The 25,075-nt window shown below is 46.6% G+C and overlaps 1 protein-coding gene across 2 annotated transcripts in view; it reads right to left on the bottom strand.

Annotated features, from left to right (window-relative positions):
• Nucleotides 1-309: 309 nt before the first annotated feature.
• LOC114843405 (neuroendocrine convertase 2-like) overlaps nucleotides 310-25,075 on the bottom strand; it is a 111,636-nt gene continuing 86,870 nt past the window's right edge. The window contains exons 15-20 of one of the 2 annotated variants that reach the window (XM_041067646.2): nucleotides 20,486-20,596; nucleotides 20,203-20,296; nucleotides 18,201-18,386; nucleotides 11,326-11,394; nucleotides 7,051-7,220; nucleotides 310-3,567 (exon numbers count right to left, since the gene is read on the bottom strand). In XM_041067646.2, the coding sequence (XP_040923580.1) occupies nucleotides 3,291-3,567; nucleotides 7,051-7,220; nucleotides 11,326-11,394; nucleotides 18,201-18,386; nucleotides 20,203-20,296; nucleotides 20,486-20,596 (907 nt within the window). In that variant the 3' untranslated portion in view covers nucleotides 310-3,290. Of the gene's footprint in view, nucleotides 3,568-7,050; nucleotides 7,221-11,270; nucleotides 11,395-18,200; nucleotides 18,387-20,202; nucleotides 20,297-20,485; nucleotides 20,597-25,075 lie in introns of both variants that reach the window. The other variant, XM_029129923.3, reaches the window with a different exon arrangement.

The raw sequence follows: 25,075 nt of genomic DNA on the forward strand, positions 1-25,075 counted from the left end.
CAATTTCTACCGCTCTAATTAGGCGACTGTCTCCCCATACATCAGCTCACATCCCTCTGCCAATTTCTCACCAGAAAGCATCCTGTGAGCGGAAATAATTAGGTTTTATTAAGACACGGCTCGTGTAATAAAGAAAATCAAAGGAGCGCTTGGTTAAATATGATGTGTTTTAAAAATCACTGACTAATCGATGCGTACAGTCCACTAAGTCCCATTTATAGACCAGGACCGGAGGCTGGGCTACGACCTGCAGTAACACATTCAATGAACTGTCCGCCGTGTCTGAAGGAGAGCAAAGATACAGAAAAATGTAGAGAATCAATCTTTTATTTCTGTATTTCATGATGAGGAGACTTTGTGTCAAAACCTAAACCATACAATGAAAATACACAAGAATGGACGGTAAACAGCATGGTGTCAACCGAGAAATACACATTTGGGTATTTATGCACCATATCCAACCTGTGATCACGGAAATGTAATGAAAACAAAAGTTAAAACATAAGACATAGTTAAAACATAATAACGTTTCATGGTGTCATACACTAGTACAGTAGGAACAGGAATATGCTGTCAGAGTCTGTAGACTCTCCCTGTAGGACATAAACCAAGTAGTAACAGTGATAATAGTATATAATAGGAAAGTTGTATTTATTTATATATATTTATTTGTTTATTTATCCTTGGGGGCCAATTGAGAGAAATTGAATTAATTCTATTGCTTTGTCTCATCCACTTGCTACCGTTTTACTTTGTTGGGCTCATATTGAAAGAAAAATCAGTAGATTCTAATCAATCCCCTTTATTATACGAGGATGTATCTTCACAAAAGCTCTACCCTGGACTGGCACTAAATAGAGGAATATATAGAGAAGGACAAAACATTCAGCTCTTTGAAATCAAGCACAGACATTTTCTTGCAAACTAATACCAGGGATGTCATGTGGTGCTGAGGTTTTATTTCAGAATCGCTGTTCACATATCAATAATTCCTGCTCGGGCCTGTTTTAAGTCTTACATAACGGGAAGCGGCCCACGCCTTTCATCCTTACTGTAATTGTGTGCATCAAAGGGAGCGTGATTGACAGGCTGTAAGGGAGGATTAATACAGTGGGTGAGTGACGACATGCCGAGGGGAGGGAGGGAGGGTAGAGCGAGAGGAGAGAGAGTAAGACACGGGGTGAAAAGGAGAAGGATGAGAGAGAAGTGGGAGAGGACAAAAAGTGGGGAGAAAGTTAACGAGAGGGAGAGCATTAATTGTGCGCATTGTGCCGGGGCTCTTTTGCTGAGTGTGGCTGTCGAGGTGCGGGCGCTAACCCCTCCAGCAGCCCGTGATCTGAGCCAGCTCTCAGACTGCTGTATTCCAACGCAATTAGGCCACTCAAAGGCCTGCTTAAAGCTGCACCCCCATCACACACACACACTCAGACAGCAGCAGCCCCCGTGGATCCCCCTCATTGTAGCAGGGAGGTGTATTCTGCCCCTCTTTGAGGCCCTGGATGAAGAGACCACCCCAGGAAGCAGAAAAAAGGGAGGATTACCTCTCTCTCTCTCCCTCTCTCTCTCTCCGCACCCCCCAAACCCCTCTGTCTTTCACTTTATCTTTCTCTCTTCCTGGTGAAGGAGTTCACCTCCAGAGTGTCTGAGCTCAGACGCAGAGAGCAACTTTGGTTTCGCCTCCAAAGAGGCACAACCTGCAGTTTTCTTTATTTGCAGGAAGGAAACAGAAGAAGAAGAGCAATGAGACGCTTCTGTTACGGATGTCTGTGTGGGACCGCTTTAGCAATATGACTTCCTCTTTCATTATTCATACAGCCACATATTCCAACAAGTGGTGTGGGGCGTGTAGCGCGCTAGATGGTCCCCGTTGGCATTAGCAGCCTCAGTCAGTCGCTCCCCTTCAGTGCTGTATTAAAAGAAAGCTCTTCTTGATAGTAGAGTTCTCTTGGCTGAGTTTCAGCGTGTCTCATTCCCCAGAAAGCATTTAAAGCAGATTACCAACCTAACGCTACACCCTCCCAATAAGAGAAGAGAGGGGGGTGGGGGGAACTGGCACATTAACACCTGCAATACTACTCAATGGCATCAACAGATTAACGAGGTAATCCACACAATGAGGTCTTTGATTCGTGCGGTTTGGCAGCCAATAACGCCGGGCATAATGCTGTTATTTCAGAACGTCCCAGCACGTGAAATCCTGGCAGAAGCCGTTCTCTTTTTTTTTGTCTTTGCGTCAGATGAGCTTTTGAAGGTTTTTTTGTTTTTTTTTTTTTTTACTCGTGCATCTGGTGCGTTTGCCTGTTTCCTTGTCAGAGAAATAACCTGCTGGCTGCTCCAGCGGCACATGTGAAAGGGGAAGGGGAGGAATCAGGAGCCATCTAAAGGCTGTTTAAACAGCAGGGCTGAAGCGCTCTCCCTCCCCACTTTGTCTGCATGGAGACGTGTGTATAGGATGTGTGTGCGCGCGCGCGCGTGTGTGTGTCAGATCGCACGCTCCCATCGCTCATGTGCGGCTCGATTAGCCCCACGTGCCTCGTTCGTCAGACGCGCAGGCAGAGCAGATGGTGGGAGACGCACCATGTTACCATGCTGCGGCACTATGTAACGCTGCACTAATTGAAACATCAATACTGCTCTGTCAATATAGCACGGCTACAAAACACAACAACCCGCACACCTGCACTTGACTGACAAATCGTTGACACTATTCTGACTGATATTTGTTTCATAAAAAAAAAAAAAGTTTTGGCTGTATCGAAAATGGCAACAAAGTGTTTTTTCTGAAAACTTTCTTTTTTTAATGGTTTCTGGTTTGTTAATAACCTCATTTGAATGAAACACCTCGCTTGGTTCCTGTTTGTGTACAGTTTGGTGGTAAAGGAGTCATGCAGAAAAAAGGCTGAGATTTTCCTTTGTAGCATCTCCGCCGTGGCGCATTTTTAATGAATTGATAAAAAGTTGAGGGAGTTCGCGTGGCTGCGATCAGCAAGTCGACGCTATCGGAAATTCAGCGAAGAACAGAGAGAAATTAGGCGGCTAGAAATTAATTTGTTATTTGTCCAACCCGATGAGGAGTGACACAGCCCCTTTAATGAATGGGTAAATCCATTTCTTATTGCGCTGAGCTGAATTCACCCTTCAGTGAAGTGGAAAAAGACAAACATATCTTTCAGTAACCTTTGCAACTTCCCAAATCAAAGCAGGAGCACAGATGAGAGCTGAGACCTGCTACTGGGACTATTAGGTTTCAAGGAAGCATTTATATGTTGGTTTGTGTTTTTCGAGTGATTTCATTTTAAAGCCAATTCAAAAATCAACATTAAGTACCGCAGTAAAGTGCATGGAGCTGATTCAAACACTGTTATACGCGTGTCTTTAGTTTCGTGCCGGCTGTCCAGTCCTCTCCTCTGCCTCTCTGCTCTCAGTTCTTCCACCCCGTGGATCTGGAGAGGAAGGATGACGGTCCTGGACGCTCTGTAATCGTACGGGCTGGAACCCTCCATCCTCGCGGTCACTGACGATGTCGAGATTCCTGATAGCAGCACGGGTCGATCTGCCAGAGGACCTCTGTTGGACATGACAGGGGCTTGTGAATAACAATATAACAACAAAATAACAACAATAATATGTTTAAAATACATTTCCATAAATTATTCATAAAAAAATAATTGAAAAAACAAATATTGACATAATCCAACTTGTTCACTACAAAGAAGCAAATTCTCACTATTGAGAATGGCCTAAAGCAATCTTTCACATGATAAAGCACATAATGTACATTGGACCAACAGTCTGACTGCAGAGAACACAGGTGCCATTTACCTTTTGACGGTAAAACCGTTAAACTGCTACTTTTGTTTCTAAGTCTAACAGATACATGCAAATATTGATGTAACATTTTTGCACAAAGCAATTAAGCAGTTATTATAAATTTTGCCCTTCTATTAATATGCATAATAAAATCATTTATCGTGGCCCCTCTAATTCTTTCATAGCAACATTGAAGTGATGTAGTATTAGCATATTTAATTTAATTCTGTGAGTCAAAGAATGTTTTAAACTAAAGCATTGGGGGCAAATATTTGCTAATATTTACTTCTTTAAAAATGCTACAGTACATACTGCATTTCTCTACAGTCCAATCAGTGAGAGTTGTGGTCAGCCCTCCTGTCTGGGAAACGCTTTTTTTTTCAATAGAAAAACTCAAACTTTCATTTTTCTCCAACAGCTCATCCAGAGTCAAAAAAGACAAAAGATGAACTTAATGAGTGAAATGTGAAACATGGGACAATCACAGTTGTATTTATAGTTTTCTCCTCTTTGTTAGTTGTTCTTGTTAAGACTCCTTGAGGGGCTCCATCTGTTGCTCTTCATGAGGTGACTCCTTTGACATTTCTTGGTGTCATGAGTGAAACGATTTAAACACTCACACAGAAAAACTGTGTTTTCCAAAGAAAAAGACTGGGACAAAGAGCTGAATTTGAAATCAATCAATAAGCCGCTCTGTCCATGGGAGCGCTGCTCAGAGCGCTTAGGATTTGATCTTGGCTCAAGTTTTCAGTTAGTGTTGACGTCTCCGAGTTGTGAGGAATCCCAAGCCGGCAGCTTACAGCGGGAGTTTTCAGTGATACAGTATTTACAAGGCAGGAGGAAGTGAGAGCGCTGCAACAGACGGCGCCATACGCTGCGCTTTCAATTATTTCTCACAGCATTTATGAAAATAGAAGCACAGCGGGGAGTACAACATGAACGACAAAACTATAAAAAGACATGGAGCGAAAAGAGAACTCCCAAGCTACAAAAACTGGCATCGTATACGCTGGCTGGTAGCGAGCTGAGAACAGTGAGCGTCTCCTGTGATGGTGACAGGGTGAGGTGTGACGAGCAGGTAGTGGAGGAAGGTTTAGAGGTTAAGGTTTAGACTGAGCATACGTTTTTAAATCTGTGGGAGACTGATAATACTGCGGCTAATGTAAAGGCAACCACAAATAATCACTGCGCTCGTAGCGCTCACTGTGGGTTAAATACTAATTTAGCATCATTTTAGCATGCTAACATGAAGGGTAATGTGATAATGTGAATGATGAAGAGTGAATTTACAACAAGTAAATCTAAATAATACAAAAATAAATACTAAAAACTATTAAAGGAAGAGGAAGTAAGCATTTGATTGAATCAGCAAGGTTAATTCTCTGGGGACCATGAATCCTCTTAATAGTTTTTCTGAAGCTACACTACCTGCCAATCAATGAAGGTATTGCCCCACCTGGAAGCATGTGACTGCACATGGTAATATACATGAGTTACTGTTCATCAGTGTGGCTTTTCAACAATAAATATTTTTTATTTTATATCTTGTTTTGTAATCTCTCTTTATATTTGCCTAATCCAACAGCATCCGTATGTTTTCCACAATGACTTAAGCTTGATTCATGCTACTATGTTGCCTTGGCAAGTCCACTCCCAGACGCTAGCTGTCGGTGTAGCTTCTGGGGAGCTGTGTTGAGCTTCTTCTGTAAACAACAGTGACTATAACCAGTGGGTCACGTTAGCGGTGGAGCTAATAGCTCTGAAGCAGCAGGTACTTTTACTAAAGTCGTAGCAAATGCAAAAAAGAGAGCGAAGCCTTTGAACAGTCCAATCGGGGTCTTTAAGGATAATGATGGATTCTACTTATTGTAACATATCTCAACTGTCTCGGTTCAGACTTCAGATGGAAAGCTTCACATTGGTAAAGTTCGTACATACATTTAAGCAGCGCACTGCACAAACACCTACACAACATCCTTTCCTGCCCTCTAACTCTCCAACAGAAACAGATGACAACCAGCTTTTCCTGGAGCTGATCTGTCTCCTCCCTTAAATGAGAAACTGTTGGTGAAGGAGAAAAAAGAAGAGAGAGAGAGAGAGAGAGAGAGAGAGAGAGAGAGACTCACAGACAGAGATGTTTGTTTCCCAACCCTAACACTGTTTCCGTGGGACGACTCTCCCCATCCATTCACCCTCTCCCCCCCAACCTAATGGATCAAACAAAGGACATCATTTGTAGGCCAAGTCTTTTTCTGAGCGCCTCTCTCCTCAGCTCTGCATACCAATCCAATACAGCCCAAGGAAAAAAAAGCCACTCCATGCTTTATGTGTGTGTGTGTGTGTGTGTGTGTGTGTGTGTGTGTGTGTGTGTGTGTGTGTGTGTGTGTGTGTGTGTGTGTGTGTGTGTGTGTGTGTGTGTTTGTGTGTGTGTGTGTGTGTCTGGGCCGGGGGTTGGAAGGTCTGTTTGCCTCTCTGCCAAGCATCGATTTATCCTTTTCTCCAATTTATTTCTCCTCCTTGCCTCTACGATCCATTCAGATGTGCCTCTAGGGAAGGAATGGGGGTAAAGACGTTGTCAAGCCTCGTTGCTGCCTCCTAACACCGACTCAAAGCTCATCTACAGGCCAGGGGACCGGGTACCTCTGCAAGGACACGTCGGGCAGCAACACGCACACGGACACCCTATCTGTTATAGAGGACGCGGCAAAAAATTAGATGATAATAGTCGAATAGCTGAAAGATGATTAAATACACCCCAAGACGCTTCTCCAAACTGTTGGAGGAGCCACAGTGATACGTAATTGCTCCCCACAAACAGGTCTAGACTGAGCGGAGGAGCAGATACGATCAGAATAACAACATCTCTGCTCTTGATTCAGATGTCTGACACCAATTTCTGTCGGTATGATTCTGACATTTTCGGATCTTATCGAGGATTTGTATCACAAAGCCTCAACGGTGACAACAGTGTTCAACAGAAAAACGCTGCATCCGCACAAATCCCACTTTCGTATCCCCGCGCACACACAAACGGCTGAGACCTGCGAGCCATTCTTCAGTGTCACGGTGAGCGACGCCTGGCACATCCTCACACCTGAAGTTGATCAATGCAGATTTGTCCAGGGGGAAATTGAAATCCATAGGAAATTAGGCAGCACCAGTGATTTATTGGAACAGTAAATCACAGTGTGTGTGCGACGGGGGAATGTGTGTTTTCCACATCTGTGTACAGTACGGTACCTTGGGTCTGGGTGGGACGGTGATGTCAGCAGTCTGCACCTTCCTGTCTCTCTCCATTTCGTAGACCCATTGAATGAGGTCCAGAGGGGGGTACCGGTCCCTCTGGTTGACGCCTTTGTAGGGGATGGGGTGAAGCGACCCCATGGACACAATGCTCTGCAGGGGTCCCTCTGTAGTGAAAGAGAAAGCACTGTTTGCCTCAGTCTGGTTATATGGCTACGTTCTCAAATGTCAGGTCAATATCTGAAATGAGCGATGAAGTAAATTATAATTAAATTACAGTACTGCATGTAAAATAAATATAAACTAAATGAACCTTGCTTTATTGAAATGAAATAGTTATTTAATGTTTCAGTGTTTCTTTTCCAGGTAGAATCACTTTATTCATGAATGACATTTGGAGCTATTTAAAATAAATACACACAGTATTTATGTTCTACAATGAATAGGTTGATTTCACTTTAGCATTTCATAATGATTCAGGGAATTTGTTTTGCCAGCGTGGACCCACTGTCCTCACACAGGATTGAGTTTGGCTTTACACACAAGGTTGAGCTGTACTAGCAAAAAGGGCTCAAAGTCAATGTTTACCTCAATCGGGAATCACAGGTTTATTCCTAAATGTGTCTCTGTAGGAACAGCTGCAATCGCTTTAAGCGGGTTTCCTCAACTTTTTATGCTTGCAAAGAAAATCTGATCCTTTCTAAATGGGTGAAATTATAAGACAAGCACACATGGAGAACAAGGCAAGAATCAAACGTATATATCAGACACAGAGTCTTTGTGAGAGTCTGAGAGGAGCCAGGAGTGAGTCCAGGAAGCTCTTCTTGGGAATAAACCTGAGACAGTGTGAACCCGACTGACGAATCACCGCCCCACAAACACTCCCACCCACCTCCACTTGCTGCATTTTTTCTTTTCCAGGTACACTGCTTGTGCCTAGCTTGTTTTTGTCCTGCTTTAATTGCTTTTGCTATTCCTTTTTTTTCTTTGCAGAGAAGAAGAAGTAAGAGACAACAACAAGGCAGCGAGGGCTGCAGCAAATGGAAAGGCTGTAATTGTGAATGGAGGCATTCATCTGGAGACGTCGTCCGTGAATTGCGCCGCACAATACCCAGCGCCGGGCTGCTCAGATCACCGACCAGTCACCAAACACACACATGCAGATGCACACACACACACACACACACACACACACACACACACACACACACACACACACACACACACACACACACACACACACACACACACACAGAACCCTCAGATCACTGGTGCTCAGAGAGGGAGCGTAATCACACCTCCACAAAGAACAAGACACCGAGGAGGGGAGGAGAGAAAGGAGAAGGAGAGGAGCTGGAGGGGAGGAGAGGAAAGAGAGGGGAGAAATTATTCAAGGGGAGGAGGAGAGGGGAGGAGGAGAGGCGAGGAGAGGGGATGGTGAAATTGATGTTTCCTACCATTTGATTTGGGCCATAGAGCCCAGGAGGCAGATCAGATAAAGCCAAATGCTCACACACACACACACACACACACACACAAACACACACACACACACACACATACACACACACATAATAACATATAATGTGCCTGTGTGTGTGAATGTATGTTACATTTTGACATGCAGCACATACTGTACTGCCAACACACACGTACAAATGCACACGTAAACACACACACACACACACACACACACACACACACACACACACACACACACACACACACACACACACACACACACCTCAACCAAACAACCCGCCATTAAGGCAAAAAACACGCAGGCACACGGCTAAGAAAGACACAACAAAGCCTGCGTGACGGTATATGGAAACAAGCCCTCATATCAGTGAGGCGAGATGAGGCACCTGTCAGTGCAGCGGCTCCTGCTACTACAGAGAAACATCAGGAAACAACAACTCAATTAAACACACCATCCCTGTTCAATTACTGCCACATAATCACAGCAATTTACATTCACTTGCCGCGCAGCCGCCGAACACACACACACACACACACACACACAAACACACACACACACACACACACACACACACACACACACACACACACACACACACACACACACACACACACACACACACACACACGTGGGGCGAAGCACACGCAGGGAGGCAGAGGAACAGGCTGTAGCTGCAGCTTCATCCTACACATCATTGTGTAAAGCTCTCTGTGTGGTATCTGCAGGGTAACTGGCACGAAACAGACACGGAGGAGTTGGCACAGAGTCATTTAAGTGGACTGCTGATTTTGTGGTTTTCTGAAAATAATTACATTTCCGCTACCACTGAATCATCGGGATTCATTACTCTCAGTTGGAAAACTCAGGGTACATATTTAAGGACATGATATAAATATATAAACCAAAAATCAGTACATCCTCGTCTTTTTTTTGTCAAGACCATGAATATTTTAATCCCTGCCGAGAAATTAGTTCAATAATTCACAGCATAGGTGTTGTGCATATTAGCATGTCTAATAAACTGGAAGCTCATTTATTCTACTCACCTACTGAAGTGAGGTGGTTCCTATCCCTGTGATGGCGCGTAATAACCACAGAGTTGACCTGGAACTAGTCAGAAATCATTAAACTCACTCCAGTCACTGGAGATTCTCTCGCGATACGGCAGCTCTCTAAAAGGCTACTCTGATCTTTTCCAATTAAATGCTCGGCCTCACCAAAGTTCACGCTGGGTGCTAACGTACAGCCCACTGCCGGCCTCTTCAGCATCACTGTACACAAATGTAGGCTGACAAACTCTCACATGTGATTGCTGGCTGTTGCTTTGAGGCAGGTCTCATGCTTTTCCAACTTCCACCCCTCAAGCCCTCAGTTCCAATTAGAGGAACTCTTACAGTAATTCAGCAGCACAAAAAGACATTTATTCCAACTTTGTGTAATAAACAAATATGTTTCAGCTCGGTTTTCGATACTTTATACTCATGAGCTAATACTAGCTGATGAAGGGATACTGAGACCAGATTTCCAATATGAGACGCAGAATAAAGCAAAGATAAGTTAAAAGGCTCTGGTACCAAGCTCTTTTTCAAACAGTCAAAGAAGCCCAGCTGCAGCTGAGGTCCAGTGTGGTAAACTACTACAGAATGACGCCACTGGAGGAAAAGACAGAGAAGCTGCAACGCTGTGAAAGCTTGTGAATGAGGGGCTGCGTGCGTGTGTTTGTGTGCGTAGAGGGCAGATTGACTAACAGCTTGAACCTGGGTTGGATCCAGGCGCATGGAGAGGGATACATGGATGGATGGAGCAAGACGGAGAGGAGGAGGGGGGAGGGCCATTGATTTCTCAACAGAGAGATCAGCATCTTGACAGAAAGAGACGAGAGAGCAACAGAGCAAGACCCACGCGAACACACACACACACACACACACACACACACACACACACACACACACACACACACACACACACACACACACACGCACGCATACACAGAAATAGACAGTTCCCCCTCCGCCCACAGGTGGATTCCTGATCCATTTTGACTTGTTTCCAGAACACGATGAATATTTTCATGCCCTATAATCATCTTCCTTACTTTCTTGTAGTGTGCCTCTTAAAACAATTAATGCTTTTTTTCAGCACATTCTTGAATGTCCCTGACCTATTATATTTAAAAAATCCATGATATTCCAGGACCTCCATGACCAGTGGGAGCCCCTGCTGACAGAGATCACCGGGAAAGTCAGGCTCACTGTCTCTCTCCCAGCATGCCTCGCTGATTCTAACAACCTGAAAACCAGCAACGGGGACATGGAGGACGTGTGCTGTTTCCTCGCGCTGGTGTGGCTAACAAGGCGTGTGTGTGTGTGTGTGTGTGTGTGTGTGTGTGTGTGTGTGTGTGTGTGTGTGCGTGTGTGGGGAGGTCATGGGCGCTGGGGCAGCTGACACACACTGTGGGACTGGGGAGGCACAGCCAGGGGTCAGGCTGTAATTACACATCACAGTCCCAGTGGTCAGTGGGCCGACTGCCCTGCAGAAAAGGCAGGTGGCGGTGGGAGAGCACGTTTTTTGTGCTGCACTTGTGGGAAACTTTGAAAACGTGCTGGGGCTCGTAGTTCAAAATCTCATAAGGACGTTGTTAATTCTCTCCCTTCGCGCCCTGCCTTGCTCAGGGGTCCGTGCAGTTTGGCAGCCTCTGTGCTCACCTCAGTGAGTGGCTGCTGGTTTCACATACCGTGCGTGGTCCTGTGGGGGCGGTAGGTGCCGTAAAGAAGGAGGGTGACACTGACCAGGGCTCCGGCCGCCTCCTCCTCAGCAGGCCTCGTACAGCTGCCCACTGTGCCACTGTGGTCCGTCACCTGGAATCACACAAATCCACATGCACATCGCTGTAATGGATAGAAACAGCAGCATTTCATAGTCAGCTACAAAAAACACTGTTCAGAACTATGCATAAAGCTATTCCACCTCTAGTTAAATGTTGAAAAAAATGTTTGAAATGTTCAAGTTGCTTCACGGGTTTTACCTAAAAGAGCAGGTGACAGTGTAAACTCATATTTAAATGTTTAAATGGTGGAGCAGCAGTGTCGCAGAGAGGGAGAAGCTGGACAAGGTCATCGAGAAGTCCAGCTCTGTTCTGGGCTGTGCTCTGGACTCAGTGAGGGAGGTGGGAGACAGAAGGGTTCTGGCAGAACTTACATCTGACCATGGGTCCCACCCACTGCAGGACACACTGTCTGCCCCGGAGAGCAGATTCAGTGTGGACCTATCCACTTTCACTGTGGGAAGGAGAGATCCCACAGGTCTTTCCTTCAAGACTTCTAACACAGTTCACACACAGTCACTTTAACTCATTGTCACATGGACAAAATGTTTTCTATTCTATTCTATTCTATTCTATTCTATTCTATTCTATTCTATTCTATTCTATTCTATTCTATTCTATTCTATGTTTGCTGACCCTTAGCACTATTGGGAGCAGCTGTCAATGTTTTTTCTCCAATTTAAATTAAATAGTTTCTAGTTATGCAGTTGTTCCCATCAGAATGTATGTTGATCATTTAAAGCAATAACTTTATGTGATGACTGTGTCTTATCTGGATGGTTTGATGACATAACTTAAACAGCTGTACAATCACATTTTGAGTAGACTTTGGTGCCAGCTTGTCTTTGTTACAGTCAAAGTGCTGCCAGCAGATGAACAGTCAGTTGACAGCTAGAGCCGGTGCTCTGAATGGATCTGCAGCAAGACGCCCAACACTGGAATCCAACCACTCTGCAGCACCGCGCTGTGAAGGCACGTCAAAGAGTCAGTATCTGATACCTGGGAGCGTGAACGGCTTGTGCTTTTGTGAATGCAAACGCAAATATCAAACTTCCCTTTGTCATTCCCCAAAATGTTGTCCCATTTCAAAAATGCTCCTTTGGGCCGGAGCCATTCAAAAACCATGTCCAGCCAGTCAGTGTGTGTGTGTTCATCTGTTTGTGTGAGCATGTGTGTGCGTGTGTGTGCGTGTGTGTTCATGTGTGTGCGTGTGTGTGTATACCTGTGTGTGTGGGGGGTTCAGGCCAGAGGCCGAGCATGGCGGCCCCCAGCCGAGTGCTGCATTGATTTGTTGTTGGTAAACAAACAGCTGAATGCTACAGGTGGATCGATACGCTTCTCATGCCTCTCAGCCTCCCAGCATGCCTTTCTGCTGGGTCGACAGGGCTCTGAGGAGCTGCGACCCCGCTGTCGCTGAGTGAACCTCATGAGTCAAATATTTGGTTTTAAACTGAAATGAAATGGGACTTTTGATACATGTTTTTATTATGATGATGCCACTGTACACAGTACTACTGCATGTACTTCATAAAAACGTAACTGTGAGAACTACAAGCAAGGACGAAATCAGGACAGAAACGAAGACATTAAAATGGCTTTTAGACAAAAGACACACTAGAAAATGTAAGGATTAGCACAAGCACAAGCACAGGGACAGAGGGAGGATTTCAAAGCCAGAGAGAGAAGAAGCAGAGGGGAAAAAGCAGGAGCAGTGGTGGGATTAGTGATAGCGGAGAGAGATGGTACGATATAAAAACGGGTGCGTGTCAGAGAGAGGGAAATGAGAAGCAGTGTAGGAGGACGAGCCTGAGAAAGAAAGATGCAAACTGAGACAAAAGGAGGACGAGACCGTCCAAAAGAGGCCGATTAGAGGCAGAAACACGCAGGAAGCGGCAGGAGAGATCACTTAACTCGACTGGGACTCACGAGGCAGCGACACGGAGCGTCCCACGACATGTGAACGAATGCCACCGCGTTAGACTGAGATAAAGCTCCGGGCCTTTTCAACACGTGTCACATGACCCGAGTTGCGATTTGTGTGTAAAGAAGGCGACGCGGTTTTACATTTTCTGCTGCTATGAACAAATGTAAAAATGCAAAAAAGCAGATTGAAGCTCCACTAGCAGCCGCGGCTTGGAGGCCCTGCTTCGTTTGCGCCGCTGCCTCCTGCGTGGCGGCGTTGATGCCTGTGTTTGCTCCCCTGTGGGGGTCCATGACCAGTGCGCTGCCTCCCTGCGTCGGCCTGTCTAGGTGGGAGCCTGCTGCTCCTTCATCTGCGTCAGGTCCTCCAGCCAATAGATGCGGGTCATGCCTCGCGGGCAGCGCCTACATCTCCACGTTCCCTGCTCTCATATCCTGCAGCCGCCGGACACTCATGTTCCTCCGCCTTTGCGTCCTCCCATTTGTTCTCCCACTACTGCGGTAGTTTGCTCGGTTCTCCGGAGAACTCGCTCTGTTTGGCCTCAGCGTCTCCGCAGAATACTTGTCCATGCTGTGAGCCTTTGTTCGTCAGATGGTGTGAAGACCTTTCTAGGTTGTGATGTGCAGTTGGTCTGAAGATCTCAAGCTGTAGCTGTTCATTCTTACTATTGTAGCAGCATTTCATGAACCTCACCTCTGACGTTAGCTGGAGTCAGTCGTCTGACATAGTGATGCTACAGACAGTCAATCTTGGAATGCAATTAAACAATGGTATTATTTTAAATGTGATATAATTCTGTGACTAATTCATCTAAATGAACATGTTATTTTGCCAGTCTGTCAATGCTAAGACAATATCAAGGTAAAAAGGAAGTAGCTAGAAAACAACAAAATATGTTTTTAGAAAAAGCAGCTTCAAAATAAAATCCTAACAGGAACCTGTGAGTGTCGGCGGTGCTGGAGCGGGAGCCAGTGTCAGATGGGAGGGGAGGAGGAGCCTTGCTGTGTCTACATATGTAAAGCAGCAGGGAGGCAGCAGTGTGTCAGACTGAGGCTCTGGCCCAACCTGAGCTCCTTGCTGCTCCCTCCAACACATCAATCATCCGAAACAGGGCCATCACAGACACACGCATGCTGGGAGACACGCGCAGGCACGCTCACGCTGCAGCATGCTAGAAAAGGAGCAAGGGAACAAAGCGCACACACACCAACACTGTACAAACATGCATGTAGACGCACAACATGCAAATATGGAGTATGACAGAAAGCAGAGGTGAAATGACACTAAACATGCTTCATAAAGCATAGAGACGCACGCACGCGCGCGCACGCACACACACGCACAAGCAGACAAAGCACGCAGACAACCAGAAATACGTATCCTGCGCCCACAGGGTGCCCTGGCCCCCGACCATCTGTGATGGGTGCCAACACACAGTGGGTGATATTTGCATGGAGATTCACCCCCCCCCCCAAAACACACACACACATACAGTACACACACTTACACACACACAAAAAAAACAAAAGAGAGAAAATACCCACAAAAGGCTGTGCAGATCGCTTGATCTCCCCAAACTCATTAAACATGCAGATATATGTAAATATATACACCTCTAGAAATCCACCTTGGGCCAGAGCATGTGAGAGTGTGTTTGTGTGCGTCTGTGTGCGTCTGCGTGCATCTGCATGTATGTGAGTGAGTCTTTGACAGCGTCGGCAAAACTAGATGCTGTGAGCCCACATCCTGCAACTACAGTGAAGTCTAGTGTTTTAAACTTTTACACTCACACCACACAACATCGGTCTTATGCAATCACCCCATATGATACTATGATAATAGTATCATATTGTAGTGTAGTAGTAGTACAGCTTCTTGTGCTACGAGTGAAGAACAATGAAATTTATACTTAATAGGATAAATGATCACAAACCTATTTTAATTTTTATTATTAATGGTCACACAGCAGCTGCCAAAGGCTGAGACTGAGATTTAATTTAACCTCTGCAAATAATTAGTCAATATTAAAATAGAACAAAAGCAATATTGATTACTTTGATTTTTCATCTATTCAATGGAAATTTCTATTATGGATGCAACTTACAGACAGCGTTTAGATCAGAATAACTTAGGAAACTATGTTAGGACACATTCACATGATCTGAATGGTTCAGTGCGAGTTATCACCCTTCTATAGATCACTTGTACTAGCTCAGCACTCCATCCTTGTTACTTATCTGGTGGCTCTATTATCGGTTTGTTGCTGTGTGTCTTTGGTTTGTGTAATCTGTTGGGAAGTTAAAAAGAGAGGAACATGAGTGACTCCAGACGAAGCACCAGGGATGATGATAGCAAATATATCATCTGTCAGTCAGAGCTAGTGTGTGTGTGTGTGTGTGTGTGTGTGTGTGTGTAGACGCAGTGCTGCAGGCTAAATACTGTCATTATATTCCTACAGCAGCACTAGTCACAGTCAGCTTGAGTGTCTGAGTCCTCTGGGATGCAGGGATGTCTCTGGTCACACACGCACACACGCACACTCACACACACACTCACACACACACACACACACACACACACACACACACACACACACACACACACACACACACACACACACACACACACACACACACACACACAGCTTTGCGTATTCATGGCAGCATGGAGCCAGGTGGGTAAAATGGCAGAGAGGGTTTATAAATACACAATAACAGGAAGAAGGAAGGTTACGACTATTTGCTGCGTTATAAAAAAAATAATTTGCTTAAAGGGTGAGTTTTACTCAGATTAAAAGACAAAAGGTTACTTTCCAGTCAATACTTCACAATGACAATGTGAAGATTGGCATCAAGTGTGTGGCGTCATGTTTTGTTTGTTTTGATGTGGACAAGATTTACATCTAGAGGAATAGAGATGGAGTGGAAAGCTGCAGTTTTCAGTCAGTATCATTGAACTTCAGTATATTTTGGTGCACATCATAAAACCTCACACAACCAAACTACAGTAAGTAAGTAAGGGTGGTGAAGTAACAGCTCTGGACAAAATGTAATCAAGGACAAACAGGTCAAATTCATGTCTGATGTGGCTGCTTCTTTGTGCTTAGTGAGTAGCATTCATGCCACAGTCGGTCACATCGATTTCAAAACATGTAACTAATCGACCCATAGGTTGGTTAGGTTTCTACTGTATACTGCGTAAAGTGGTGGGAGCTGGGCTGAGCCGTGGCTGAGAGAGAGAGAGAGAGAGAGAGAGAGAGAGAGAGAGAGAGAGAGAGAGAGAGAGTGTTTCCAGTGTTTCTCTTTGGTATCATCTCCTTCATAGCTCTGGAAGGTCAGCTGAGCCTCCAGCCATAACACTCGCTCCCTTTCCTCTCGAGTCCCGCTTTTATTCCAGCGGCATCACGGTGCTGTCTGACAATTGTCATCATGCCGAATCAATACACGCTCTCTGCAGGGCCGCCCCCTGCTCATTTGCTGCCCTTGTCCTTTCAAACACATATTCTACACATAGTCCACTTAAAGCATCTTCCCAGGGCAACATTTTTATGGTGAGTCGTCTCTCCTGTCTTAGTTGCTAAACATTAGGCGAATCACTCTGTAATAACTGTGTTGGGGTGTGTGTCCTTTGTCTTCCTCACTGACTCTTTGTGTAGACTTCAAGCGCTGTAACAATCCATCATTTTATCAGCGTCTTTGTGTGTGTGTGTGTGTGTTTGTGTGTGTGTGTGTGTGTGTGTGTGTGTGTGTGCGCGTCGCTCTCCGATCTGTGTGTTTATGCTGATTAGCAGCGTGCTAAGGAATGCGGCGCGTCAGATGCGCGCGTTAATTCACATTGCGAGTGTCGCGGTGACTCGCCTCGGCCCTCCGGTAATGAGCAGCGGCGCCGTGATGTTGCTCGGCTCCGCTGTGCTTCCTCCCCGTCTCTGTGACACACTGGGCCCTGGTAATTGGTCACAGAGGGGACAGTAAATCTGCACGAGGACGTGGGAGAGACGGCGAGATGGAGTGTGTGTGTGTGTGTGTGTGTGTGTGTGTGTGTGTGTGTGTGTGTGTGTGTGTGATGCAGGAAGAGGCAGGTGATAGAGGACAGGGGGTGGGTGTCTTTCATCTTCACAGCTTTTTCTCTATAAACCTCCAACTGTTTACAAGGACTGATGCCTATTTGCACACATACACACACACATGCATATACACGGCGACCCCCCCACCTCCGCTCGCTGCTACCACCCACGTGTATATACAGTAAATGACCTCAGCACGTTACTGTCTGTGAGTATGGATTCTAATCAGACGCTGGCAGTATTGTGTCTGTCAAACCCAACCAAGGTTACTTAACCTTCAAATCTTAATTTCCCTTCCATTTTAGCTCCTTCCTCCATATCAAACATCACCACATCTATGAAAGAGGGAGGGAAGGGAAAAAAAGGAGGAGAGGAGCGCGGGGAGGAAAATGAAGATTGCCATGCTTGGCTGAAGCTCGGAGATGAAAGTACAGGATGATTCACATTGCTATGCCAAAATGAACTGAACCAAGCTGAGCTGAGCCGTGCCGGGCTGGGCTGGGCTATTTTTAAACTTCTATACGTGGCAGCTACTGGAAAAGTGAAGCTGAGCAAATCATTTCTATATCATGAGCGAGGAGGGGGGGGGGGTGTTCCAGGAAATTTAATGTTGGTACATCACAGCTTTGGTACACTTTTGTCTTGGAGCAAAGTGTTTTAGAGATCAGGTCAGAGGCCTCCACCTTCAACTGCTGCCCAGTTACACTGCATCGACCCATTACAGCTACTGGAAAGTTGAAGAGGTTCCCTTTAGAGCTAAATGCATCCACAGCGTTCTGACATGCTGATAATTTCCCTGGTTTAATGTGATCATCCGAATCCAAATAAACCACCATGCGCAGGTGTGGCCTCTCACCTGGAGGGTCCACAGGCCTCGTGGCTGCTCCCCCCAGCTGTGGACCGTCATCAGCGTCCAGTTCCTCAGGCCGTCAGCGGAGGCGTCGTAGGGCCGCGTGTCCAGCAGCAGCGACACCGTGCCGCCAGGAGACGCCAGGCTTATGGACAGGTCGCCACGGCACATGGCGCTGAGGCTCACCTTCACCTGGTGAGAGACAGGTGGCGGGAAGTGGAAATAGATGGAGGTGTGAACAATGGGACAAACAGACGGAAAAACAAGGAGGACGTGGATCAGAAGGGGGTCAAGCCGTCTTGCACTGATGACAGAGGACTTGTCACAGCTAGCTATCATCACCTGACGCTGTTTACATGCATTTGCTTTTTTCGGCTTTTTGAATGAAATATACCACAGTAAATATTAGAATCAACGGCTGCACATCAATATTTATCTCAGCATATCAATACAGGGAGCAGATCAATATTTAGGAAAATGTGGTTGTGTTTTGTTTCAGGAAACAGATCATTTTTACATTTTGGAAAATACTATTGGCTTGACATGAACGCGATAAATTCCCTAACTGTGTCTTCCAAAACTAAAATACACTATCTGGCTGATCTAACCGCACAAAATTGCTCTTTGTCTATAATAACTGTATTTCCCAAAATGTCAAAATATTCTTTTGAAAATACAGGATTTGGCTATTTGACACACGGATAAACAAAAAAGTACATGAGTTCCCTTTGGATGGTAACCATGCAGAGCTGAATGCAAACCCTCGTGTCGTACACGCAGACAAACCTTGATCTGTTCATAGCCGTCCGAAGACAAAGACAATAAAACGCAGGAAGCAGAGAGAGACGCACACAGATGACTGGGGGGAATATTAGCTAAACGATTGCAATAAGTGCACGTAGCCCCCAGTTCCCACCCAGTAAACACTCTCCTTGTCCCTGTTCATCACAAGCAGCACATCTGGTGTGACAATGGCACATCGCAGAGAGAGCCGCTAAGCTGCAAAAAGACTGACAGCCCGCTCCTGTTTACGGCGCGTTACCACGGCAACACGTCCATCAATCACACCTCGCAGCGATGGCCTGACCCACGCTTTCTGCCAGGGAGCAGAGCCGCAAAGATGAAGCCTTTATAATTTACATGCTGACACACTCTCCCTCTCTCTCTCTCTCTCTCTCTCTCTCTCTCTCTCTCGCCCCTCGCTTTTTCACAAGTACACACGCGCTTGCGAGCGTAGACGGCGGCTCGCATCAACCCGGGCGTGCACGCGCGGCGCATATGCCTTGCTGACACAGTCAAACGTAAACACGTCGGCATCCATGTGCCGTTTGCTGCAAACGACACAGACGACGCGTTACACATCGCAGCGAGCTCCTTCTTTTATCTCCTCTGGTGTCAGATGAAGCACAGACTGACACAGAACCCCCCCCCCCCCCCCCCCCCCCCCCCCCCCCCCCCCCCCCCAAAACCCCCCCCCCCCCCCCCCCCCCCCCCCCCCCCCCACCCCCCACCACCACCACCACCACCTCCCCCGAAAACAATTTGTACATTTGTACTGAATCTCCACGCTATCCTGATTGTGAAGTTCCCAATACATTTAGTCTGTATTTGTGTCTTTATACAGACAAACACGGGTGAGAAAAAAGGCTGTAAGAACAAATTAACTACAGAACGACAACAAAAGCATTGAAGACTTTTAACCATTTTTTACTAGACTCAACATTGCTGACAGCAGAGTTTAGCATTTCAACATAGCATTAAAACAGAAGATGTGTGTAAATCTCACTAAGTCATTTTCATCTTTAATTGTGACTGGTTTCTAGCTTCCACGTGGCCATTGGCTGTAGATACAAGCGGTCTGAGCATGTTTTATTTCTAAAAGCTCCACTCTTTAGGAACATAATTAGGGAGAGGTGCTACGAAATATCAGATGTGCACTTTGAAGTCCAAACTTTTAATCTATGTTCATGGTGCGTGATTTCTGTTCATCTGTCAGCGTGTGCCTCACCTGAACATGCTCCAGAGTGTTGATCTCATTCGCCCTCCCACAGCAGCCCTCCGATGGGATGCTGACGCTGACTCTGCTTCCTGGAGACAGGATCCTAACCAATCACAGAAATCACCACAGCTGTCTGTCAACAGCATCTTTCTCATTACATAGAAACGTAAGGCAGTGACAGTGCAGGTGAAGGATTAGTGATCGCTGCAAGGAACGGAACATATGCACCAGAAGACATCATAGAAATCAGTAAAAGCGGAACATAGGGGTGAAATCTGGTGCAAACATCTACCTGGGAGGATCCAGGGTCACATCCTGGATGCACAGCCTCTGTGGAGCCACGGTGCTGAAGTGTGCAGCCTTTTTCACCATCAGTCCTGCGTCCAGAACTCCAAATCCATACCTGAAAAATGCAACGTGACGTGCTACATTTCAAGCTTCATATTAGCATCCGCTGTACGCCAGCTTACGCGTATCAGAGGGGTTTTATGTGAGTGGCTGAGCGGGAGCACAGTAAGTGCTAATGGCTCCGACACGAGGAGGCAACAAGTCATTGAGGAAGATGATGTTGTCCTCTGACACAATCGCCCTCCGCTCGGTCCGCGCCGCGGCAGAGGCGCTGCTGTTTGCGACGCCTGTAATCGCCCGGGGGATTGATTCTGAACAATGCGCCACCTCACACACCGTAATCAAGCCTCATTATTCATTCTTTAGCGCCGGCGAGCGGCACAATGGCCCGCCCTCGAGCGCCGTGGCGCTGCGACTCCGCCGCTCGGCGTCTCCTCAGCATCGGCCGCTCTCATCCTTCCTCTTTGGCCCCACTTCTCCACAGAGCAGCCGGCTATTCAGCTCGCCTCCCCTCTTTACATTCCCCTTCAATCTCTTCCATCAGCCGGAATTTCTTGCATCAGAAATCCCCTCTGCCGCTTCAGTGCTGCTAAAATCATAGTCTTCCCAAGTCTCACCTTAATCCCCCCTGAAATCTTTCACTTTAATGTCTTTTCCTTGGTTCCGTTCCTTCTTGTTAAAATCACAGGCCCCAGGCTGAGTAACAGGGCCATAACAGCCTTCATCCCTCCTCCTTCCTGGAAATCCAGAGGGGGTGACAAAGAGCTAATTTCTGCCATTATTACCATACAGACCTTATGCCGTTAATCTGCAATAAGTGAAATTCATTATCCTGATGACGAGGTCTCTCTGAGCAGCAGGGACGGAGACAGGGGAGAGAAGAGAGCTGATCAATAACTCAATCTGCCGCCCTGCATGGGGCTCCATCTCCTCCGTCTCAAACTGTCAGTGTGACTGAGGAGGAGAGGCGGGAGCTGCAGCCTGCGCCGTCCTCCTCCTAACAGCGCGCCGTGCGATCAATGGACACAATTTAATCAGCCACTATCACCACCAATGACTTTTACTACGTAGGGCCCGGCGTAATAGCATTAGGCAGACGGGCGCGCGGGGCGGAGACACGCCGCTAAAGTTCAAGGTCAGACGAGGCGCTTGGAGAGTTGTGAAAAGTTAGAGCCAGCGGACGATGAATGGCGGAGAAGACTACACGCAGTGAAGAGGTAAGAGGTGCTCGTGTCCTACAGTACAGACAAATATGTGCAGGTCCTCTGAGGTTTTATACACTGGTTCAACAACAAGCTGCCATTCACCTAAAGCACCGCCTGAGGTTTGTGTTAATCTAAAAACACCAAATATGCAGAGAAAGATGAGAGATTTGATGTAGTTTTTATTATATTGTCTGTAACTGTGAGGTTTTAGCATCAATGTTGACTTACATAACCAGTGTATGCTTTACAGTATGTTTATAGAGCAACAAATGAACAACGAATTTCACAGGGTCGGGGAAACCTTGTATCCTGACATCCCATAAAACAGCAAATGTCTGTGACCAGGCCAGGCCACACCGCTCCCTTCCACTGATTAAACAGACCCTCCCCACCCCGCGACCCTTCGCCAGAGCCGTGCACCCATTAAATCCTTTAGCCGCCGCTGATCGATCGGCTCCTCCGTAAACTCACACCGACGCGTACGTGGAGGGAGCTGCAGGAAACGGGTTTACCCGCGCCAGAACATGATGAAAATGACAGATTCCGTCTCTCCTGCCATTTTAATGAAACACTACCGCTGAGCTGAGGCGCTTTTCAGGAAGGCTCCCCGGCCTTTCCGGTTATCTCATCATCAGCAGCGGGGAATGGAGCGAGCGGTGAGGTTTGTTCACGCTGAAAGGAGATCTCGGAGCTGTAGCGGTTTGAAGTTGGATCGCACGACTTGTGCATTTTCTTTAGATGCAATTGTGACATTTGGACACGCCACAAAAAAATGCCTTTAAGATGAAACCCACATAATGCAATGCATATCAAATAATTAGTCAGACGCTGTCATCCAATTTTCAACTTGTTCCTTCTCCACCTCCTGCGTGGTCGGAGAGAGGTTGAGCCAAGCTGCTGCCGAGTGACAGCCGATCTCCTGTCCACGCAGCACGGAGCGTGTTAAACCCCTGACCCCCCCCCCGCCTCCACGCAAATCCAATCTGCGGCCCTCGGATTTTCTCCGTCCACTCGCGCTCCTTGCCGGCGAGTGCCCTCGCAAGCGCTCGCTCCCGCCTCCTTTTTATCCATCAGGACCGAGGCCGCCCCCCGCCCCGCACCTCTCCACGGGGCCTCTTTGTGACTGTCGACGAACCCTTTTCACTTTTTGTTATGCGGGCCTTCCCGGGTCCTTTCTCTGTTGATATTCACACCATCTGCCAGCAGCGGAGGAAGGTGCACACAGGCCCGACCGGCGCCGCAACATCGGGATCTCCAGGGTCAAGGGCTTTACTTTCTATCTGTACACAGCATTAAAACGCAGCTCTGACTGCTATGATGCTACCAAAACAGATTTCTGCGGCCATCCAGGGCCCAGCGACGTCGCCTTCACCCCTTGTTTGCAGTGGTACGTCCTGCTAAGCCCCCCCCCCCCAATAGAAGTGGCTGTAAAGAATCACTCAAGCCGCACTAAGCAGCTGCCTGTGAGTTAGGTCATTTTCCCAGGAGCCACAGAGTGGGCATTGGCAGGACCTCAAAAAGAGGGGGACACCATCTGTTCGGTGCCTGAAAAGGTTGGTGACACCTTCTGTGGTACCAACAACTTCTAATTAAGTGGCCAGGAATGCAGCGGCAGCCTCAGAGTGCGATTGGTGGACTCGCCTCAGTTATGGTGATGACAACACCGCCACTGCAAACGCGCCTCCATTTTATTTGGCCGTAGATAATGAATAAAGATGCATTGCGCGCCTGAAAACGAGAGCAGCCAACAAAATCTATATTTACCTTTGTCCTCTATGATTCCTCCTTTCCCTTTGGGTTGCTTAATTAAATGTTTATAGCCCTATGGTCAATCCCAGCGTCGTTTGTTTATGTTATATCATGATGCACTAATTTCATTAACATTAGGATTTAAATGAAATAACAAATAGACTTAACATTCGTCTGATTTCCATCGCTCTTACAGCCAAATCTGCGGCTCAGAAATGCTCCTAATTAGGCTTATTAAGTAATTAAGAAGAGGTCTTAATTATATCGGTGCCACTGGGACTTGCACGGCTGCAACCGTAAAAACGCTGCGCTGCACTGCTCAGCCTCACTGGTTTTAATAGCACACTACTGCGTGCATTTCATTGTTCCGAATGTGCTTTTGTGGAGAGAAGGTTTAGAAATATAATTTTAGGGACGTATTAGGCAAATATCTCGTCTGATGTGAAATTATAGACAGAGAAACACTCAGCAGCCTCCAGCAACACAGTCTTCAAATGTCAAGTGACTCACCTCGCAAAGAGTTAAAAGTTTAATGAAATACATTGCGCGGAGGGAAATGAGGTGTTTGGCACCGGCGCGGTGGAACGCGCGGCAAGCGGCTCGCTAGCTCCCCACAGCCATCAGTCAAAGCAGCAGCGCTCCGTCCCCTGCTCAACGCAAGGAGACGTCTCTGGAAGCCGCCGTGATCTATGCCCCGTGACCTCACTCCCAGCGGCCAACAGATTTTGATTTGTGGCCCCCGACGTTATTCAAACACAAATTCAGCGGAGGACCAAATTCAGCGGAGAGCTTTTGTTGGACGCCCACCAAGGCACGGTCCTCCAGGGCGTCTCTGCCCTCGTGGGGAACGAGGGGGAGAGGTCTGAGTAAGAGCTGCCCAACGAGCCTGGCAAAAGGTTCCCTCCCAGGCTCCGAGTGCGTCGCTCTCGCTGCAGACAAAGCAAACCGTGAGCCGCGAGCCTTTGTTTGCATCCTGTGACGGACGAGCGCTTGACGCCATCGCTACAAGTGATAGATGTAGAACTATCAAAGACAAAGAGTGTTAATGCTGCTGCATCATTCTATCACGGGGCCTATATCAAGTTAAATAACTTTTTATTACATTTCAATCATATAGTTGAAAACTAGTACACCCAGGTATGTTTACAGCGTTAAACTGAACATTGTCTGTTTATTATTATCAAAGTGATCCCCGTGCGTTAATGACGCTGACTTCGCTGCCTTGATGTCTGAGGTCCCACTGACCCTCACCATCAAAGAGCAATAACAACAGCAGGATCTAACAAGGGTTTGCTCAAATGTTCTTTCTCTTCCTCTGACCTTATTAAAGCCTAATATGGAAATACGTCCCTCCAACAGAAACGGCTCGTTTGATAAAAGTATCATATCACAGAAATTAGCATAAGAGAAAGTTTTTAGAGTGCCTGGTTCTTTTTCTGAGCATTACACAGCGTGATGTATGTATATGAAGTCAATGCACTTGTGTTTTTATCTCACATGACATCACTCTGCTCATCCTGTTGGTTTGTTTCATCAGGCTGGCACCAAATAGAACTGTATAGTTAACCAAACAGTTACAG

The sequence above is a fragment of the Betta splendens genome, chromosome 16 (assembly GCF_900634795.4).
Source record: "Betta splendens chromosome 16, fBetSpl5.4, whole genome shotgun sequence".
Lineage (NCBI taxonomy): Eukaryota > Metazoa > Chordata > Actinopteri > Anabantiformes > Osphronemidae > Betta > Betta splendens.